General features: G+C 41.8%; 1 protein-coding gene across 1 annotated transcript in view; it reads right to left on the reverse strand.

Moving 5' to 3' along the window:
- Positions 1-16,654, reverse strand: part of SFI1 (Sfi1 homolog, spindle assembly associated (yeast)) — a 29,828-nt gene that overhangs the window by 2,260 nt on the left and 10,914 nt on the right. The window contains exons 10-28 of the mRNA XM_009330857.1: positions 16,237-16,304; positions 15,026-15,118; positions 14,559-14,656; positions 11,615-11,696; positions 10,517-10,695; positions 10,202-10,277; positions 9,337-9,432; positions 8,841-8,917; positions 8,073-8,175; positions 7,479-7,575; positions 6,642-6,802; positions 6,133-6,207; positions 5,764-5,838; positions 5,211-5,387; positions 4,233-4,471; positions 3,143-3,238; positions 1,707-1,968; positions 863-1,007; positions 4-85 (exon numbers count right to left, since the gene is read on the reverse strand). Of these exons, the coding sequence (XP_009329132.1) occupies positions 4-85; positions 863-1,007; positions 1,707-1,968; positions 3,143-3,238; positions 4,233-4,471; positions 5,211-5,387; positions 5,764-5,838; positions 6,133-6,207; positions 6,642-6,802; positions 7,479-7,575; positions 8,073-8,175; positions 8,841-8,917; positions 9,337-9,432; positions 10,202-10,277; positions 10,517-10,695; positions 11,615-11,696; positions 14,559-14,656; positions 15,026-15,118; positions 16,237-16,304 (2,281 nt within the window). The remainder of the gene's footprint in view (positions 1-3; positions 86-862; positions 1,008-1,706; positions 1,969-3,142; positions 3,239-4,232; positions 4,472-5,210; positions 5,388-5,763; positions 5,839-6,132; positions 6,208-6,641; positions 6,803-7,478; positions 7,576-8,072; positions 8,176-8,840; positions 8,918-9,336; positions 9,433-10,201; positions 10,278-10,516; positions 10,696-11,614; positions 11,697-14,558; positions 14,657-15,025; positions 15,119-16,236; positions 16,305-16,654) is intronic.

Raw genomic sequence — 16,654 nt, forward strand, 5'->3', positions numbered from 1 at the left:
TGTTGGATGTGTCGGAGTTCAACTTCCAGCTTTCTCTGTAACACCATTTCTTCTCTGGAACCGTGCTGCCTTTCTTCCCCTTCAGCTGAATGGAAGATACAAGGCACAAGCAATGGAAACAGAGCAGACTTACACTGTTTCTTCTTATCAAGGAAGGTCACGTTAGTAGACAGGAAACATGGAACCCTCCCGAGTCATTTTCACACATTTTGTCACCCTGTGACATGTACCTATTCACCCAAAAGATCAGGTACAGTGAGAGGGCAGGAGCCCTGACAGCATTACAAGCTCTCAAGACTCAGTTTAAACATACAAAAAAAGATAAGAAATGCTCTAGTGAATGGTTTAGTACTACAAATGCTATTCATGATTTAGTGTTTTACGTCTACTCTAGAAGTCAGTCAGTCTAGTCCTGTGGAACATAAATTTCATGCCCTTATGTCATTAAAAACACCATATTGAGAGATGCTTAGACACCATCCATCCCCTTTACAACCATACTGGAAGTACGGGGAAAACTTACAGACCCTTACTGGGTGAATTCTTGCCTCCTGAAGCGAGTTCTGCTGTACATTCAGCTTTGCGTACATGAATGCCCCAGCACTTGAGCACATTCTTTCTAAAAGAAGCTGACCCCTAGCAGTTCCCGTCCTTCAATCCCTAGAACAGGGCTTTAGTCCCCTGATTCAGCAGAGTCCATAAAACACTATTGCCATCCTGAAAAGCAACAACTGATACTCTTCACCTCCTGATGCAGGTGTACAAGACTGCCTTGTCTCCCTTACATTTGGTAGAGTTGACTTGCGGTCTTGCATATATTGGAGGAGGACACACAACTGCTAGTTTAGATCTGAGGACCTACCTGCAGTTTGGTGATTCCATTTTCCCACCAAGTCTTCAGGTGACAGCAAACATGGCTGCAAGTTTGGTCGCAACTTCTCCACAGAGTCCTGTTGAGAGTCTTGAGAATGGGCCCCTTCATGACCACTCCCAGGCTGACCTCCTCTCTACAAGGTCAGAATGATACTGTTTTTTTCCTCAGGGTTTTCTTGAGTAAGCCCTACAAGTAGGATGCACCTGACCTACTGAGCCCTATTCCCACTCAGATATCCCCCGTAGTTGCTGAGGCCCTCTCATAAAATACCACAGAAGAAGCAGAGCTTAAGAAATGGGCTCTTTCATTTCTAGCATGCAGATATTTCATCAAGATTAACACCTCCCATTCTGTGTGGAACAGAGGAGTTTAAAATGCAAGTACCTACTTGCAGGTGAAGTGAATTTCAATTTGAGACTCTCAGCAATAGCCACTGCTACTAAACTGAGTTACTCTTAAATCCCTGTAATCTGGTTGGCAAACTAACTGCTCTGAACTCTTTGAAGGAGCAACACTCTCAAGTCAATTGCTAGGAAAAGCATCCTGCTAGGAAAGACACAAGACCAGGAAAAAAGGCATGAATTACAGTACAACACACATGTGGACTAGTCAGCTCGTGAAATATTGCTTCAGACTGGTGGTAAACAGTTCTTGGGCATTCAGAGCCAGTTAATTTGGTCAGCTTTTAAGATGATAGCTAGAACAAGAAAAGAATAGCTCAACAACCAGATGGGCAGTCCAGAGGAGCCATGAGAAAAAACGGCAACAAGCAGCATGCATGTTGACAGTAGCCCAGTAAGCCCACTAGTTTTTCCTTCAGCAATACACTCACCATTTCTGCTCCAGCTTTCATTTGGGGCATGACAGATGAAGGAGACCATAGCTCTGGCCTCTGAACAGCACGGCACACATCATGTGTCCACAGTGGTACAGACCGGAGAGCAGCATGTGTGAGAGATGGATAGGAATGAGTGGTATTGCCCATTTGAGATAGATGTTTACAGGTACTTTCTTCCATTTGAGGTATTAGCATTAAGTTCCCAGTCTGCGCAGAACATTTGTTCACAGATGTTTGCTGAAAGGGTGCCTCTGATCTGTAAAGGAAGAAGGATGAGTTCCCTATACATTGCAACCTGTTGGTCTTGTCCGTTGCAGTCAGTGCAAAAAAAAACGGAGAATCTTGTTATTCCCTTGCATACAGCTTTCCAATTAGCTGCTTTACTATGCAGGGGAAACCCCAATTTAAAAAAAAAAGTTAAAAGAAGGAGAAAAACACCACAATGGTTTAAAAAAACAAAACAAACAACAAAAGCAGCAAAGCAGTTAAGGTTTCCATTACTCCTACCTGCCCTGCTCCAAATCCACATTAATCCAGGCTGAAAAAAATTCTTTAGAGCTGTGAATTCAACCCATTAACAAAATCCGGCTTTATTTTGGTTTGGGGACAAGAGAAAGAGGCAAGCAGAAGCAGCAATCTCAGGTTTTGACGGGAAATTGATAAGATATTTCCCTTCTCTAAAGCTAATTACAGAACAGTTTCACACAAAAAAGTTCAGTTTAAACATCTGCTTAAAAGCAGTTTCAGCCTCTATAGCAAGAGCAGTTTCAGGTCACTGACTTTCAGGGCTAAGAAGTGATACCATAACTAAAACAAATGCAGAACACTCAAGACTGTGAAACCACTGCTTAGTTGAACTATTTCAGCAGCATAGACTTTTTGGGGAAAGTAAAAATAAAAAAGCAGCTCCTTTTAGAGCAGCAAAATTGATTCAGCCAAGACAGAGAGAAATATTCAGTTCTGGCTCTGCATTACCAGAATCATTAATGATTCCCCAGTAGATTAGTTAAATCCACACCCAAACCTGTTGTGGAGCAAATATGATCTATAAGCCAAAAAGCATCATGCACAACTCAAACTTCCAAGTTTATGTGGCAAGACTGACAGAAAAGGAAACTTATTAACTAAGCCCATTAATTTTGGAAATAAGTGATGTGCCTTATCTTTCCCTCAAAATCTCTCACTAATGAAACAAAGGCCTTGGTTGCTATTTAAAATTAACTTGAAAGTTACATTATTCTTGTCTGCTTCACAGAAGAAACCGGAAGTTTTTAAGGCCACCATGGCCTTTTGATAGTATAGAGCAATGCACAGTCCCATAGTTACTGAATGTCCTGTATTATCAAGGTAAGGGGATTTGAGGGGATAAGCATAGCATAAGGCCCACTGTAAGTCACCCTCTTCTTTACTTTTAAAAACAGATTTTCTACCTAGTAAAAAGAGGTCCCAGCAGTTCCTTGCTTTCCAGAGATTGCAGAAGGAAGTCAGGCCTCCGTGGTGGTAACCTTGCTTGTCGAATAGCATTTCTGAAAAGAACAAACAGAACCAATAATGGCCCAGATTCATGATTATTTTAAATTGGCATAAGCTGGCACTGCAGCTAAAGAAGCGGTCCTATTCCATCATTCATCCCTGCTCTGCAACATTCCCCGTGCATGCAATAATAATTTTTGAAGATTAAATTTCAACCTGTATTAATGTCACAATCTGGTTCACCATATGAATGATTGTGCCACGAGGAGCAATGGAAGGGACAGAGCTGAACAAAGCAGAACTACTACTTTTGGCAGCATATGCTAGCTTAAAGAAATGTGAAGCTATCACCTTACTTCCCTGTAAGGCTCCTGTCCTGGACTGAGAAGCTTCATGGAAGATTATTCCTTGCAATTGCCCCATGGATCAGTAAGAATTTTTAAGGAATAGCTTCCCCAAAGGAAAGAAAGAGGCAAGAAGTAAGTTCAGTTTCTACACAGCCAGGATCTTAATGTTTATCATTTCATCAGACCCTATATATGACTTCAGTGAAAAAAAGAAGAGCTTCAGTGACAGCTCTAGGTCACTTGGGCAAGATAAGCTCTCATGACGGTAAAAGTCCCATCACATACATCTTTCAAATGTTTCTCTGTGTAACTGTTCCTATGACAAATGACCAATGCTCCATGAATTCATAGTGGTATATTGAGAAACGCACAGTGGAAAGTATATAGCTGAGCTGATTCTACCTGTCGCTGATATGCGAGTATAAAGTCACAAATTCTTTCATTATTTGTGGGCTGATGTATGCATTACGTAGCAGCTCTCATACAACTCTGCAACGCCAGCCATATGATGCAGGGTCAGAGAAAGAGTTAGGGAAACTGCATGGAACTAACAGTCATCAGTGTGAAAACTTGGAAATTCAAAAGTGACACACACAGACAGACTACATATATGCAGAGGAAGACAGACGGATAGACTACATATATGCAAAGCTACATATATGCCAGAGAAACACAGGAGGGACTAGAAGTTTACACTCACAGATCACTGCGAATTGTCCCCCCATCAGCAAGGTGAAATGGTACATGACTGCATTTTGAAGGCCATGGCTCTTCCTCTGAATGTCCTCTTGTTTCAGGGCTAACATCAGGCATTTTAAATGTCACTTGCTTCTTCAGAGGTGGCAGAAAAGAACAAGGCTTATTTAAGTTCTTGGAGAGAGCCTTCTGTTTCCACAGCATGGCACAACGATACACTGACTGGTGAAGGTTGTAGGCTGCCTGCCAACACAAAGAATAATAGAGCATTTGACAGCTGAGAGTAGGAAGCAATAGCACGCCACCCAGGGAGAACACCACCACAGAAAGGAACTGAGATTTCTGATGACCTCACAGCCATACCAGCTCTCTAAGCTAAATTAGCAGGTCCACTGTGGTAACATTTGGGTAAAGAGAATTAGCTGGGTACTTCTGCAATGAGGCAGGCTGCACATTAGCAAATGGAACAACTAGTGTCTTGAAAGTCTGGACAAGAGCTGGGAAAGCTGCCCAGGAGCAGGAAGAGAGCTATCAATACAGGCATCCCTATCTTCCTTTCCACACACAGGGCTGGGCTGATACTCAAAGGCAGAAGTGACACTAGCCCATATTTGAAGGTGTAAGTGATGCTAAAGCTAAGACAGGATTATATGCAGCCTCTAATTCTTCATTCTAGCACAGAATTTAGAGCCCAGACCCTACCCACAGGCAAAGGTTTCATCCACCTATATTGTCTACGGTAGGAATTGGCCAGTTTTGAAATAGCTTCATTAAGAAAGGTTCCCAATTAGCAACACAAGTCTGAAGTGCTCTAGTCTCAGCTGAATGAAAGGACTGGGTGTTTTGGTTTGAACCACAGGCAAAAGTATATGTCAGATCCAAACAAGAGCTGAGATGTAAGGCTCCAAGATACACACACACACAGAGTGGATCAGAGCAGACCAGTCCTGGATGTATCTGAGTGATCACTTCTCTCTTTCACCTTCAGCGGGTGCTGGGCTTGGAGCTGTCCCTCCAGCTGTTTCATGCCAGCGGTGTATCTCAAGACCCGGGTTACACCTCCTCTCAGAACAGTAGTGTGGAAAACTCCTGTGGCTTTTTCAGTGTGATCTTTCTTCTGCTGTTGTCCCTTGGCAAATCTGAGCCAAGCACCAAATACCTACAACATGAACAGCAGATAGCTGTGAGCGTTACAAAGACAGGTTCCAGGCCAGGGACTCCCCTGGCAGACAGGAACACTTTCCCTTCCACTGGATAGCAATAGGCAGAACTACAGCAACAGCAGGACACTACCACAAGGACAAAGGGACAGGGATTTAAGTCAGTTGAGGCTGGATGGGGAAAAACATGTGCAAATTTTTTGATCTGATAAGAGGACTTAGGGACAGTTTTCCAGCATCCTAAAATAACATATAGCACCCCAAAGATGAAAGGAAACATATTCAATGTGCACTCTGCTGATTGCAGTCAAATCTGCACATGATCTGCACATCTGCAAATTCAGTTGTCTGCCCCTGACCCCCAAACACCCTTACCTTCCTCTGCAATGAAAGGGACCAGTGCCACAATGCTTGCACTGTCTTCAGCTTTTCCCATCGCTGCTGCAACAGCTATCAGGGAAAAAAATTGCACAGCAACCAGGTTAGGAGTTTACATATCCCACACCAGAAACGCCAGCCAAATGAAGCATCAACCAAACAGGAAGTGCTGGTGGAGCCACAGCAGAATAACCTACTCAGTTCACCCAGTATATGACAAGATGTCTCTTGTGCTAGTGGAACAAAAAAATCCAGAAAGTGTTTAAATAAATTTTTGAGGTCTTCATGTGTAAGTGGAATATGAAGGAGAAGAAGGGGTAAGGATCAGCAAGGAGCTAGATACCTACCCAGGGGACAATTCCTTACCTGTGTCTTCCAGCAAGAGAAGGAAGCAGAGCAAAGTCTACGAGTCATTAGCTGATCTCCCTGTCTCTGTAGTAGCTGTAAGGCAACCAAAACAGTGAGTCACTTGCAGACAAACCCCACTTATCTGAGCCAAATGCTACTAGAGCAGAACAGGTACCAAACAGCCTTTATCACCTTCCCTTTGTTCCACTGAGGCCACCCTCAATATCTAAGTGACATATGGTGTAACCCCATTTGCAAGTATCTATAAGCTCAGCAAGGATTTCATTGACAGTAAATGATCCCACACACGCCAAGCCCAACTTGTCATCTCTTGCTAAGTCTATTAGTTCTATCAAAGCTTCTTCAGGCAAGACACAGGCATGTTCCCGCCTCCTCAATGCACAAGGCTGTCATGCTCCTCCACAGCCAAGACTACCATTGCCTTCATCACCGGGGCACATGACCTCCTCCACACCACAACTTCCCACCCTGGGTCACTGGCTGGGGAGGCTGCTGATCCTTCTCACCATTTTCCCAAGGCACCGCTGATGGTATTTCTTCCATTTCACCAGGTACTTCTGGAGTAGGTGCTGCTGGTGGTGCTGTATTGCCCTGTGCTGCTGAGCCCTCAGCATCAGAGACTCCCTAGTTAATTCCTTCCAGTGAAGAAACAGGGTCTGTAAATGCACTGTTAGGAGGAGATAAATTAACTAATGTACCAAAAGGAGACTATTAATCTCAGAGAGTATCAAGTGATCAGCTACTCTTCCAGACTGTTTTAGTAATACTTAACACTAACAATACTCAGCACTAGGAAGAAGGATCGTGAAACACTTCAGGTAACAGACAGTGAGCCGTGACTTGCAAGTCTTCCCTGCTGCCATTGACATTCTTTATAATCTTTAGGAAATTATTTGCCCTCTTTGTGCTTCAGAGTCCTCATGTCAAGAATGTGGCTGGTACCATGAAAATGCTTGCAGAGTTTGAGAGCCTTTCTGTATTAATTACTAGAGAAAGATTGAAACAGTAATTGATAAGATTACTTGCACTGCCCTCAAAACAGAGATGTCTGAGCTTCTCAAAATTAATAATGGAAAATTCCTTTGAGGAAGGAAGTGTTACCATCCCTTATATAGACAAGGAACCAATAGAGAAGCAAAAGTCACACAAGAAGCCTTCAACAGATCACTGGAGTCCCAGGTCATTCCCCATTCTATGGGGACATCCTTTGTAGGCTTAACAGACCATCCAGTCATTTCATCTGTACATATGACACAAAAGACTGGCCTACTAAGCCATGTCTTTCTAAGGATCGTACACAGATAGCTAAGTCTTTTGAGAGTTTAATATCTCCATCAGCTCACCTATATCCAAATGTTTTCTGGCCTCCATCACAGCTGTCATCTTCTGCTGACGGTAATACACTTGTAGCGAGGCAGTGTATCGCCACTGTATCAACACCTGAAGATATAATGCAAACGAGACAGGATACAGACTGACACTGCAATGTTCTTTGGAAGGGGAAGCAATGTACTCCACATTCCTGGCACCATAACTATTTCCATCTCATTTTCCACATAAGGCTCAGCAAGACAGTGCAAATTTCCTACAAATTGAATGCAGCAGTATTTCAGAGGGTCCCCCTGGCATTTTTCAAGGCATTATTTTCTGTCCCTCTGTCTGCCTCCCCCCCCCCAAGGTAACACTCCTATGCTGTATCATACTACTGGTTTTCCCTTCCTTCTAGGAAATGGGGAGAAAGAAAGCAAGAGGAAAAACCATGAGCTCACTCAGAGACAACAGTTTCAGAGATGCGTATGAAAATAAGATGGGACTCCCACTTTTTAGACCTTTCTTAGTAGTGGCTCTTAGATGAAGTTTTTGGTCCTTCTAATTGCATTACCTGACCCCTGCCTGAACTAGCATCTGTACCTTGGTATCTGCTATACAGACCCTACCTTTGACAGGATTGCTCTCCTGTAGTGCTCATCTGCCTGAGTAGTTGCCTTAGCTTCACGTATAAGAGCAAGGGCATTTTCTCTCCACGTACACAGAAGTTGTCTGAAGGCAAAATGTATAAAAAAATTGAAAAACAAAGAAAACCATTAAGAACGATTCTCACTTGTTCATTTGGTACCTTCCCATTCGCAGGGGAACCAAAACCAGCTGCCTCTATAAACTCAGTCTTGCAAGTCAACTTCTGCCCCTTCAGGTCTCTGCTGAAGAGAAGGCAGTGCAAAAACAGAACACACTCTTAAATCTAGCATCTTAAACTGAGTCAATCAGGCTCTGCAAGTGACTCAAGTTTATAGCACTAAAAACAAATGAGGTAGTTAAAACTAAAGCAACTACAACCAACACAAAGTGATATTATCATTAATGGCTCTCCTCACTGTAATGCAAGACAGCCTCTACATCTTCCAGGCTGCTTTTGTGTCATAGCAGTCAGAATCCATGCACTGCAAGGAGTGATACAGTTTGCTGTCTGCTGTTTCTCATGGGACTAAACACAGATAAAAAAAAGTTAAAGCAAAACAGATGGCAATCCAGGAAGAGGTTGACTTCTTTTAGCTAGATGACCTGCACAGAAATAGCAACGCATGGCAGAGTCAATTCCCAGCACTGAACACTCAAAAATTTACAATGGTGGCAGTGAAAGAAAAAGAGTAATTTGACTGCAGTGCAATCACTGCTCTCTCACACTGCACAAGGAAACACAGGCTTACCGCAGCAGTAGTCTAGTGTGCTGTCTCTCCTTTTCAGCTACTTGGTATAGAATGCACTGTATGTTATGTTGGTAACTCTGCAAGAAAAGCAGAGAGGGGTAAAATTTCCCTCAACTGCCGACATCTCTGAGGAGAGGAGACATTTGAAAACTCTTAGTAGCAGCTTAGTAAAGTAGTAGCAGCAGTAGAGTATAGGGAAAAAAATGTTACAGCCACTGAAATCGAATGCTGTTTTTCTGAGATGAACAGCCATTATACACTAGTTAACACTAGCCATTATATATCCTTCACCAAAGCCACAAGATCACATTGGTTCTTTCTCTCCAAAAAGCAATGCTAGAGCTTATACAACCCTATCCACAATAGCCTCCATTCTACCTTGCACAGTTGGTGTGTTAGTGCCTGGAGTGAAACAGCATGGCAGCTCTTCAGTTCTCACTGAAACACTTAAGCACACACAGACAAGTCCCACAAAGAAAAGGACATTCCCTCCTACCTTCCAGACTGCCAAGGTCTTGCCCAGTAATGTGCGCTGATAATGCACATCTGCTTGCACCAACTTTCTCCATTTCTCACATTGATGTCCCACATACTATGAGGAGGGAGGGGAAAAAAAAAGATACGTACACATGGTGGAGGGAAAACAGGCAATAGCAGAGAGCAGAGGGAAAAGGACCATTCCCAGTCTTTGGGGAAACATCAGTCCTTTATTTTGCTATAATAGGTTCTCACTCAAACTCTACTATTCCTCCAAAAGGCCTAGCTGAGGTTTTTTTTTCCTCTGCTCTTTTTAGGAATCCTCTTGAAGACTGATGCAGTTCACTTAAGTTAACAGTTCTGAACCAACAGACTAGTATCAACTCCAAAATTTCTCATAGATTCTCAAGACGTGCTGCAAGGCATATTTGGTACCTCACATCATGGTAAGGAAAAGGCCCAGCATAAAAGCTAAGTGCCATTTGATAGGGCCTGCTATGACCTGTATACAACTACAGACCATACACCATGGCCTTGCTGCAAACTTCCAACTTAAGGAAAGTTTTGAGAAGGATGTACACTGTATTGGCGAGGGACAATTTCATCACACTAACTCTGGTTTTGTTCCCAGATACATCTCCTAAACTATAGTCCCATTCTCACTATACCTGGACAAGTGAACAAGAAGTCAAACAACTTCCCCTCCTCTCTACACAATTCCTGTTCTGCCCACACTGAACTGGTTTTGTTCACCTGAAAAGGGAGGAGGGCTTAGGAATGACTAGTGTTTAAAATAAACAATTTAATTTCTAGCCATATGGGTACAAGCAATCTGAACATAACAAAAAGGATTCAATCTCTTCCCCATCTGTTAACTCTCTCACCTCCCTCCACTTGTTCCAAGTCTGCTGCAGACACTTTGAATAGTGAAATCTTGAGGCTTGCATCTCCTTGAGCCTCCTATAGGAAAAATAATTTAGTTATTTCTCCTACAATGCAATCCATGTTACTGAACCTCTCTAGCACAGGCATGAGTCCACACTTGCTATTTTCAGTAAGTCATTTACTGAAAGACAAACCAGCAGATTCTAAAGCACAAATAAAGAGTCAGAGTCATTGTGAATTAAATGCTGCTTTGTCAAAAGTAGGCCACCACAGGGCCAATCCAAATAATTCTCCCTTTTAAAAAAACTTCTTACTCTGTTTTTCTCTCCTGAGTATTTTGCTTCCATAGACAGAACGCCTTTAGCAGAAGCAAGTTACTGTAGTGATCTCTTGCACGAACCAAGCCCTCTTGCTCCTCCAAACATGCAGCTGTTCTTCTACGCCAGAAGCACCAGAAACAACGCAATAGTTGCCTTTCGAAATGAAGTACAGCCTATAATGGAAAGAAAGTGGCAATGAATTCAAGACACAGGCCAGTTACAAACAACAGAAGACAATTCTTTAAAGGTGACATGCACAGAACTGTCTGATGTTTGCTTTCCTCTTCTAATGTTGAAGAGCAATGGACACATGTCATCAAAGCCCCTTTGTTGCGAGTTTATGTGAACGTGTTCTACAGGTACCTATATGCATGCGGATGGAGAAACTGTTATCAGAAAACAGCAGGCCAAAGAGAGGAAAAATACAAGCTGATAAGTAGCATGTGAAAGACTCCCAAGAACCGATAAGCTCCAGAAACCGATCCTGTTAAATTCGCAAGAACCGATAATCTGAGAACACCAAGAGTCAACCATATCTGCCCAAGGCCACCCACACATGCTACCATCAACAATGAGTTGTGTAATTCAGACCACATAAAAGAAGGCAGTGGCTGCTATATATAAAGACTACAGGATTATACATACATCTTAGGAAATGAAGGACCCCCTAAGGGACTTTCTGGACACCTACCAAGAAGCAACTAGTTTGTCACTACAACCCTGCACTTCTTAAATAGGTTGGTGTTGGCTCTTTATTACTATTATTGTTTCAACTGGGTAACTATGAAACAGAGACAGTGTGAGAGAGAGCACACACATATTTACTGGGTGAGGGAATAAGCGAATTAACTGTTTGAATAGTTATCCTCTAATAATAACAGCTCGATTCTATTATTAATAAACAGCTTAACTTAAAAAATCTGATTACTAAATATTGGTTGTAATCTGTTTCCCCTGACTTGATCCCCCACCAGGGAAAATGGAATTTACAACACCCAAGTTCGTCTCATGCTAACTGATGTTCACAGACAGTGATTCAGAAATCATTCCCTCTATTTCCTAAGCAAGGCCAGGTAGAAGAGTTACATTTACCCTCTTCTCTCCCATTCGGTATTCTTGCTGCTTGCACACCTTCATCAACCACGTGTCAAATACCTGTCTCATCAACATCCTCCTGCAAGCAAAAAGGGAGAATGTCAGCACAGGAGAGAAATCTTGCCCAGAATACATGAGACAAGATTAATGAATTTTCTGAAGTTATTAGAACTCCCTGCTTTCTTCATTCAGATAATTCAAAAGATGTTCCGAATTCTGACCAAATAATTTATTTTATGTACACACACAGAAAAAAAATTATATAATAACCTTTTATTTCTTTTCCACTGTAAATATAGTCGATTCCCTCCTTCCTTGGAAACAGTTTGAAAATCCTACTCTTTTTCATTTAAAAGCAACAAAAAAACCCCAACAAACAAACCAAACAAGCATCGTAATAGGACTTGAAAACTGTTATAACAACAAACAATAAAGAGCAGCGTGGTCTGATCTCAACACTGAACGGATTCTACCAAAGCCTTCCTTCATGAATGAGGTCAGGTTAGTTGCCCTTATTATCAAAGATTCTTTCTCTCTAGATGAAGATAATACTTGCTAGTCTGCCTCCCAGGGTTGCACAAGAGTCATTATCAAATAGTATCCCAAAAATGCAATTAATATATATTTGTGACTAAGCACTATACATCTCTTACACAGAACAAGCATATGGTAGAAGCATCCTAGTCCAGAAGTCTGAGCTACAGCCTAGTGGAAATAGCACCCAGTTCAAACCACATCAATTATTTCCATAACTCAGTCATGTGGGCGTACTAATTAGACTGTCAGCAACTCCCAGCTCTTCTCTAGTCTAGAGAGGCCTAAAAGACATTTTGGATTCTTACCAGGTAATTTTTAGTAGGCAGCTGTTACAGCTCATTACAGGTTTATAGGTTGGTAAACAACATGAGTTAAGTAAGTCTTCCTAGAGTTGCCAGCAAGAGTCTTTGATCTGTAGACAGCCACAAATCTCAACTGATGGCTCTTCTGGGGTATCTCCTGGGTCCTACCACCAGACACAGCAGTCGGGGCACTGACTTGTGAGACAGCACATATGTGCATCAGGGACCAACAGGGAAGCTGAGTTCTGGCAAGCTGCCATGAAAGTTTTACTTAGGTCTGGTTGGAAAGCAGTCCTGGACCTCTGAACAAGGAACACACTGCTTACATTTTTTCTTTTGTATTCAGGAAATAGGACTTCATTTATACTCTTTCTAAAGAGAAAAGATTGCACACAAAAACATTCCTGACCCATGGAATCAAGGTATGGCTACTGAATCAACGAGAGCCTTCGAACCATCTTTTCATCCCTTCCCTGGTGAGAGACACATAAGTTACATTGCAGCAGTTGCATGCTCCAACTCAACTTCACTGAGCTTAACTTCCTGAGTCTTTGAGCCTTTTCTCTCTCTTTGTCTCCAGAGGGTAAGCTAATGCACCACAGCTGCACTCTCACACCAGTTGGAAAAACTCAATCGCTTGCAGAAATGCAGCTGCCCTCATTATTCAGCCTGCCCTCCAAACCTATTTGTGAATCTCCCAAAAAGCAAGCCAATCTCCAAGGCAAAACAGACTTTCTGCAGCTTGCTTTTCAAATGTGAAGCCAGGCTTCTGATGATGGAAAGGTATGACTCTAGAACACAGGTGTGACCATCCCCTGCCAATGAAAGATGCAAGGTCCCAAGTCTACTAGGAAAGAAGATTCAATGTTAAACAACATTTTTTTCTCTCTAACTTACACAGGAAAATGTCCCAGGAAGGGACTTACTGTAAGAGCATATTTCCAAACATACCCTTTCCCAAGGAAAGCAAACTTTTTTGTTAGTATTCTAATACAGAAAATGGGAAACAGGTTTTAATAGCATCATAAAATACTTTAGTACTTAAAGCAAATTCTGCTGGGAGGATTAAAAGAAATGAGATAGGAATTTTATTGAGTGGAAGATACTGATTAGGCCACAAGGTAGTTCTCTGAGCTGTAGTAAAATCAAGTATCTTTTTGAATGCAGGCTGTGCTAAGCTGATAAAGAACGTCACACATAAGCTTACATGACAGAATGAAGCTTCCCTTCCTTCCCTTATTACCCTGCATCTAATTTAAACCAAGCAACTATGTGACTCGTTGCACTAATATACTAACATGGTGACATCTCAACAGGTTTCATTTGTTTGAGAGCAACACCATAATATTGTGCTTGAAGTGTTTACAGTGCTCAGATCCTGGGGCTGGAGTTGAAACTGAAGAGTACAGGATGCTGTACTGAGTAGCACAGACCTGTCTTGTAGAGGTCTCATTCTCTCCTGCTAAGCTTCACCCAAAAATCAAGAAAGTTCTAAGGCAACAAAGTTCAGAGTACTTGCACGTCCTGCAATTTTGGAACCAACTGAAAGCAGCATTAAGAACTAATAGACAGAGGAATTGTAAGAATCAAACATATACTCTTTCAACTTCATCATAACAAACATGTACTCCCCACCAAACTCCACAGGTAAAATTTAAAAGCCTTCTGGCTGCTTTGTTAGTGTTGACTTATTCCTAGGACTAAATAAATTTAGCTTCTACAAAAAAGCCTTACCTTCAGTCTTAGAGTACCTCTAGCAGCAGAGGTAGCATATATGAGCCATCAACTCCCTCTGCTCCTCCTCAGAGTAAAGCAGCAGCAAGTGTTTTGAGCTTTGTCCGTGCCCATGCTGCAACCTACTGCTCTTACCAGTAAAACGTCCAGCTCTTAAATCTAAACAAGCCTCAGAGCTAGGCTTAATCAATCTCCCTCTCACATTTCACAGAGAAGCAGATGTAAATTGTCCATTACTCATAGAAAATATAAGAGCAATTGGCATCACGATGGTCATACCCCCAAAGGTATTACCAGATTTTAAAAGAGAACTAAAGGCCCACAAATCCCACATTTGTACAACTTCGTATTAATATTTCTCTGCATACCTATAACGGGCATGAGCCACTGATATCAAGGCCTGCTGCTCTTCTTCCTCTTTCTCTTCCAAACGGGACTTCCAGCGGTTCCAGAACTTCTGCAGTACCTGAAACAAAACAACAAAGACATGAAAAAACATAGATATCGAGGGAGAAGAATGCAAAGAAGGAAATTATTAAATGTCCTACTGAAACTACATGCTGCAATGGTTGCCTCCTGCATTGCTTCATATACCAAACTTGTTTTATAACCTGCTATGAATCTTTCTGGTAAAAGTCACCATAAACAGGAAAACAGAAAACTAAAATAATGTATCTAAGACTGACAGTTGACTTGCCACAGAAAATCTTGTGTTATTTTTGTATTTAGCAACAAAGCCACTGATTTAATAAAACAGTATTTTGTAGGCGAAAGTGGAAGCCAATAGGACAGCTCAAGAAAAACTAACACGAGAACACAAAAAAGTTAAACTCACTGTAACTTGATGCTGACGGTATGACAGATTTTTTCTCATTTGCTGAAGACGCGTGTTCATGACATTCTGCCAAAGACCCTTAAAACCAAGTTTCTGTAACAACAAGAAATGTACGCAGCTTTCATGTAATTCAAATCAGCAAGCACTGGTACGTTTAGAACTGGCTGCTCCTTACAAACAATCTATGTTTGATGCTACTCCTTGCAATAGCTAAGATTTATGAACTCAAAGCCATGCATCAATTTGCTCTCACTTCTCCAGCTAAACTAGAATTCCCTTCCACTTTCCCAGGGTTTTATTGCGAGACATCTAACTCCTTATTCAGCTATCAACACCACTACCCAAGTCCTTTCCCAATCTATCTCCTCCTTCAGTTCAAGACTTATAACTCGCTCCTTATCAAAAACAGAAAAGATCCACTTCCCTTTTAGGTCTCCTCTGTACAAGGTCTTTTGGTCTACAATCCCACAATATCTTGATTCAGGAATGAACATGGTAAATAGCATTATGAGAGCATCCTGCCTTAAAGTGCTCTTATAGTCACTAACATTTTCAATCTATGATCCAAACAGCTGTATTGCCATTCTTTTGATGATAGGTACTGATCCACACTTGAAAATAATTCAGTTCCGAAAAAGCTGGAGGTTTGCTTGTGCCCACCTTTCAGACAGCCTTCAAGGATTTCTTTTTAAAAAAAAAAAAAAAAGAGAAGAGACACTTACTCAACTGCCTGCATATGCAATAAGCTATCTTTGGACTCATGTGAAAAGAAGCATGTATGCATTACTACAGAGGCAAAAAATAATTCTTGTTGCAAAACAGTGTAAGCAGACAGAAACATTTGGGGTAGAGGTGAGAAGAAAAAAAAAAATCAGGGAAAATCAAGGGGAAAATGCAATCTCATGGTGAAATGGCCAGGCAGCATGGCAGCCCAATACCATCAAGATTAATCTGCTACTTCTCCAGTTTCCCAATTGGAAGAAAAACTATTCTGGAGAGCAGCATGGTTTCCCCATTTGGATTCAACTGGCAGATTCCAGAATAGTTGGAATTCAGAAACCTGATGCCCGATCCAAACTCACCATGGCAGAAAATGGTGCATCCCCCACTTAACACCCACATCACTGTTAGTATTAAAGGCACACTGCCAGTCAGAAGTATTTGAATTCTCTCCACAGCCTCTTCCACCTGATGCGTAACAGTGCTCTTACCAACAGATGATGCTTGTGGTGTTTTTCAGCCAGCTCACACTGTTGAGTCTCTTCCACACACAGTACATCTGTCACTGAGTTAAAGTATCTTTTACACAGAAACATCCATCCTGATATATACACAACCTTCTCCCCCAGAGGGGCACTAGATCTCCATCTAAATTTGCTTCAATATTTGGATTTCCAGCACTGTTACCTGCGCAAGTTTTGATTACAGTCAAGTTTTTAGATTTTGTTGGTTTATCACAACACATTTCTGATTCACTGTTAAGTAAGGAATTTCTCCCCAGCCTTAAATTATCTTCTGCAGGCTCTTAGCCGTCAACAGGCTAACATACTGTAATTCCAACAGTTTTATGAATTGTTAGTATGGCCTTACATACATCTTTCTGGTAACATGTTTATTGTCACCCATGCT

This window comes from Pygoscelis adeliae, unplaced genomic scaffold (genome assembly GCF_000699105.1).
Source record: "Pygoscelis adeliae isolate BGI_AS28 unplaced genomic scaffold, ASM69910v1 Scaffold358, whole genome shotgun sequence".
NCBI lineage: Eukaryota > Metazoa > Chordata > Aves > Sphenisciformes > Spheniscidae > Pygoscelis > Pygoscelis adeliae.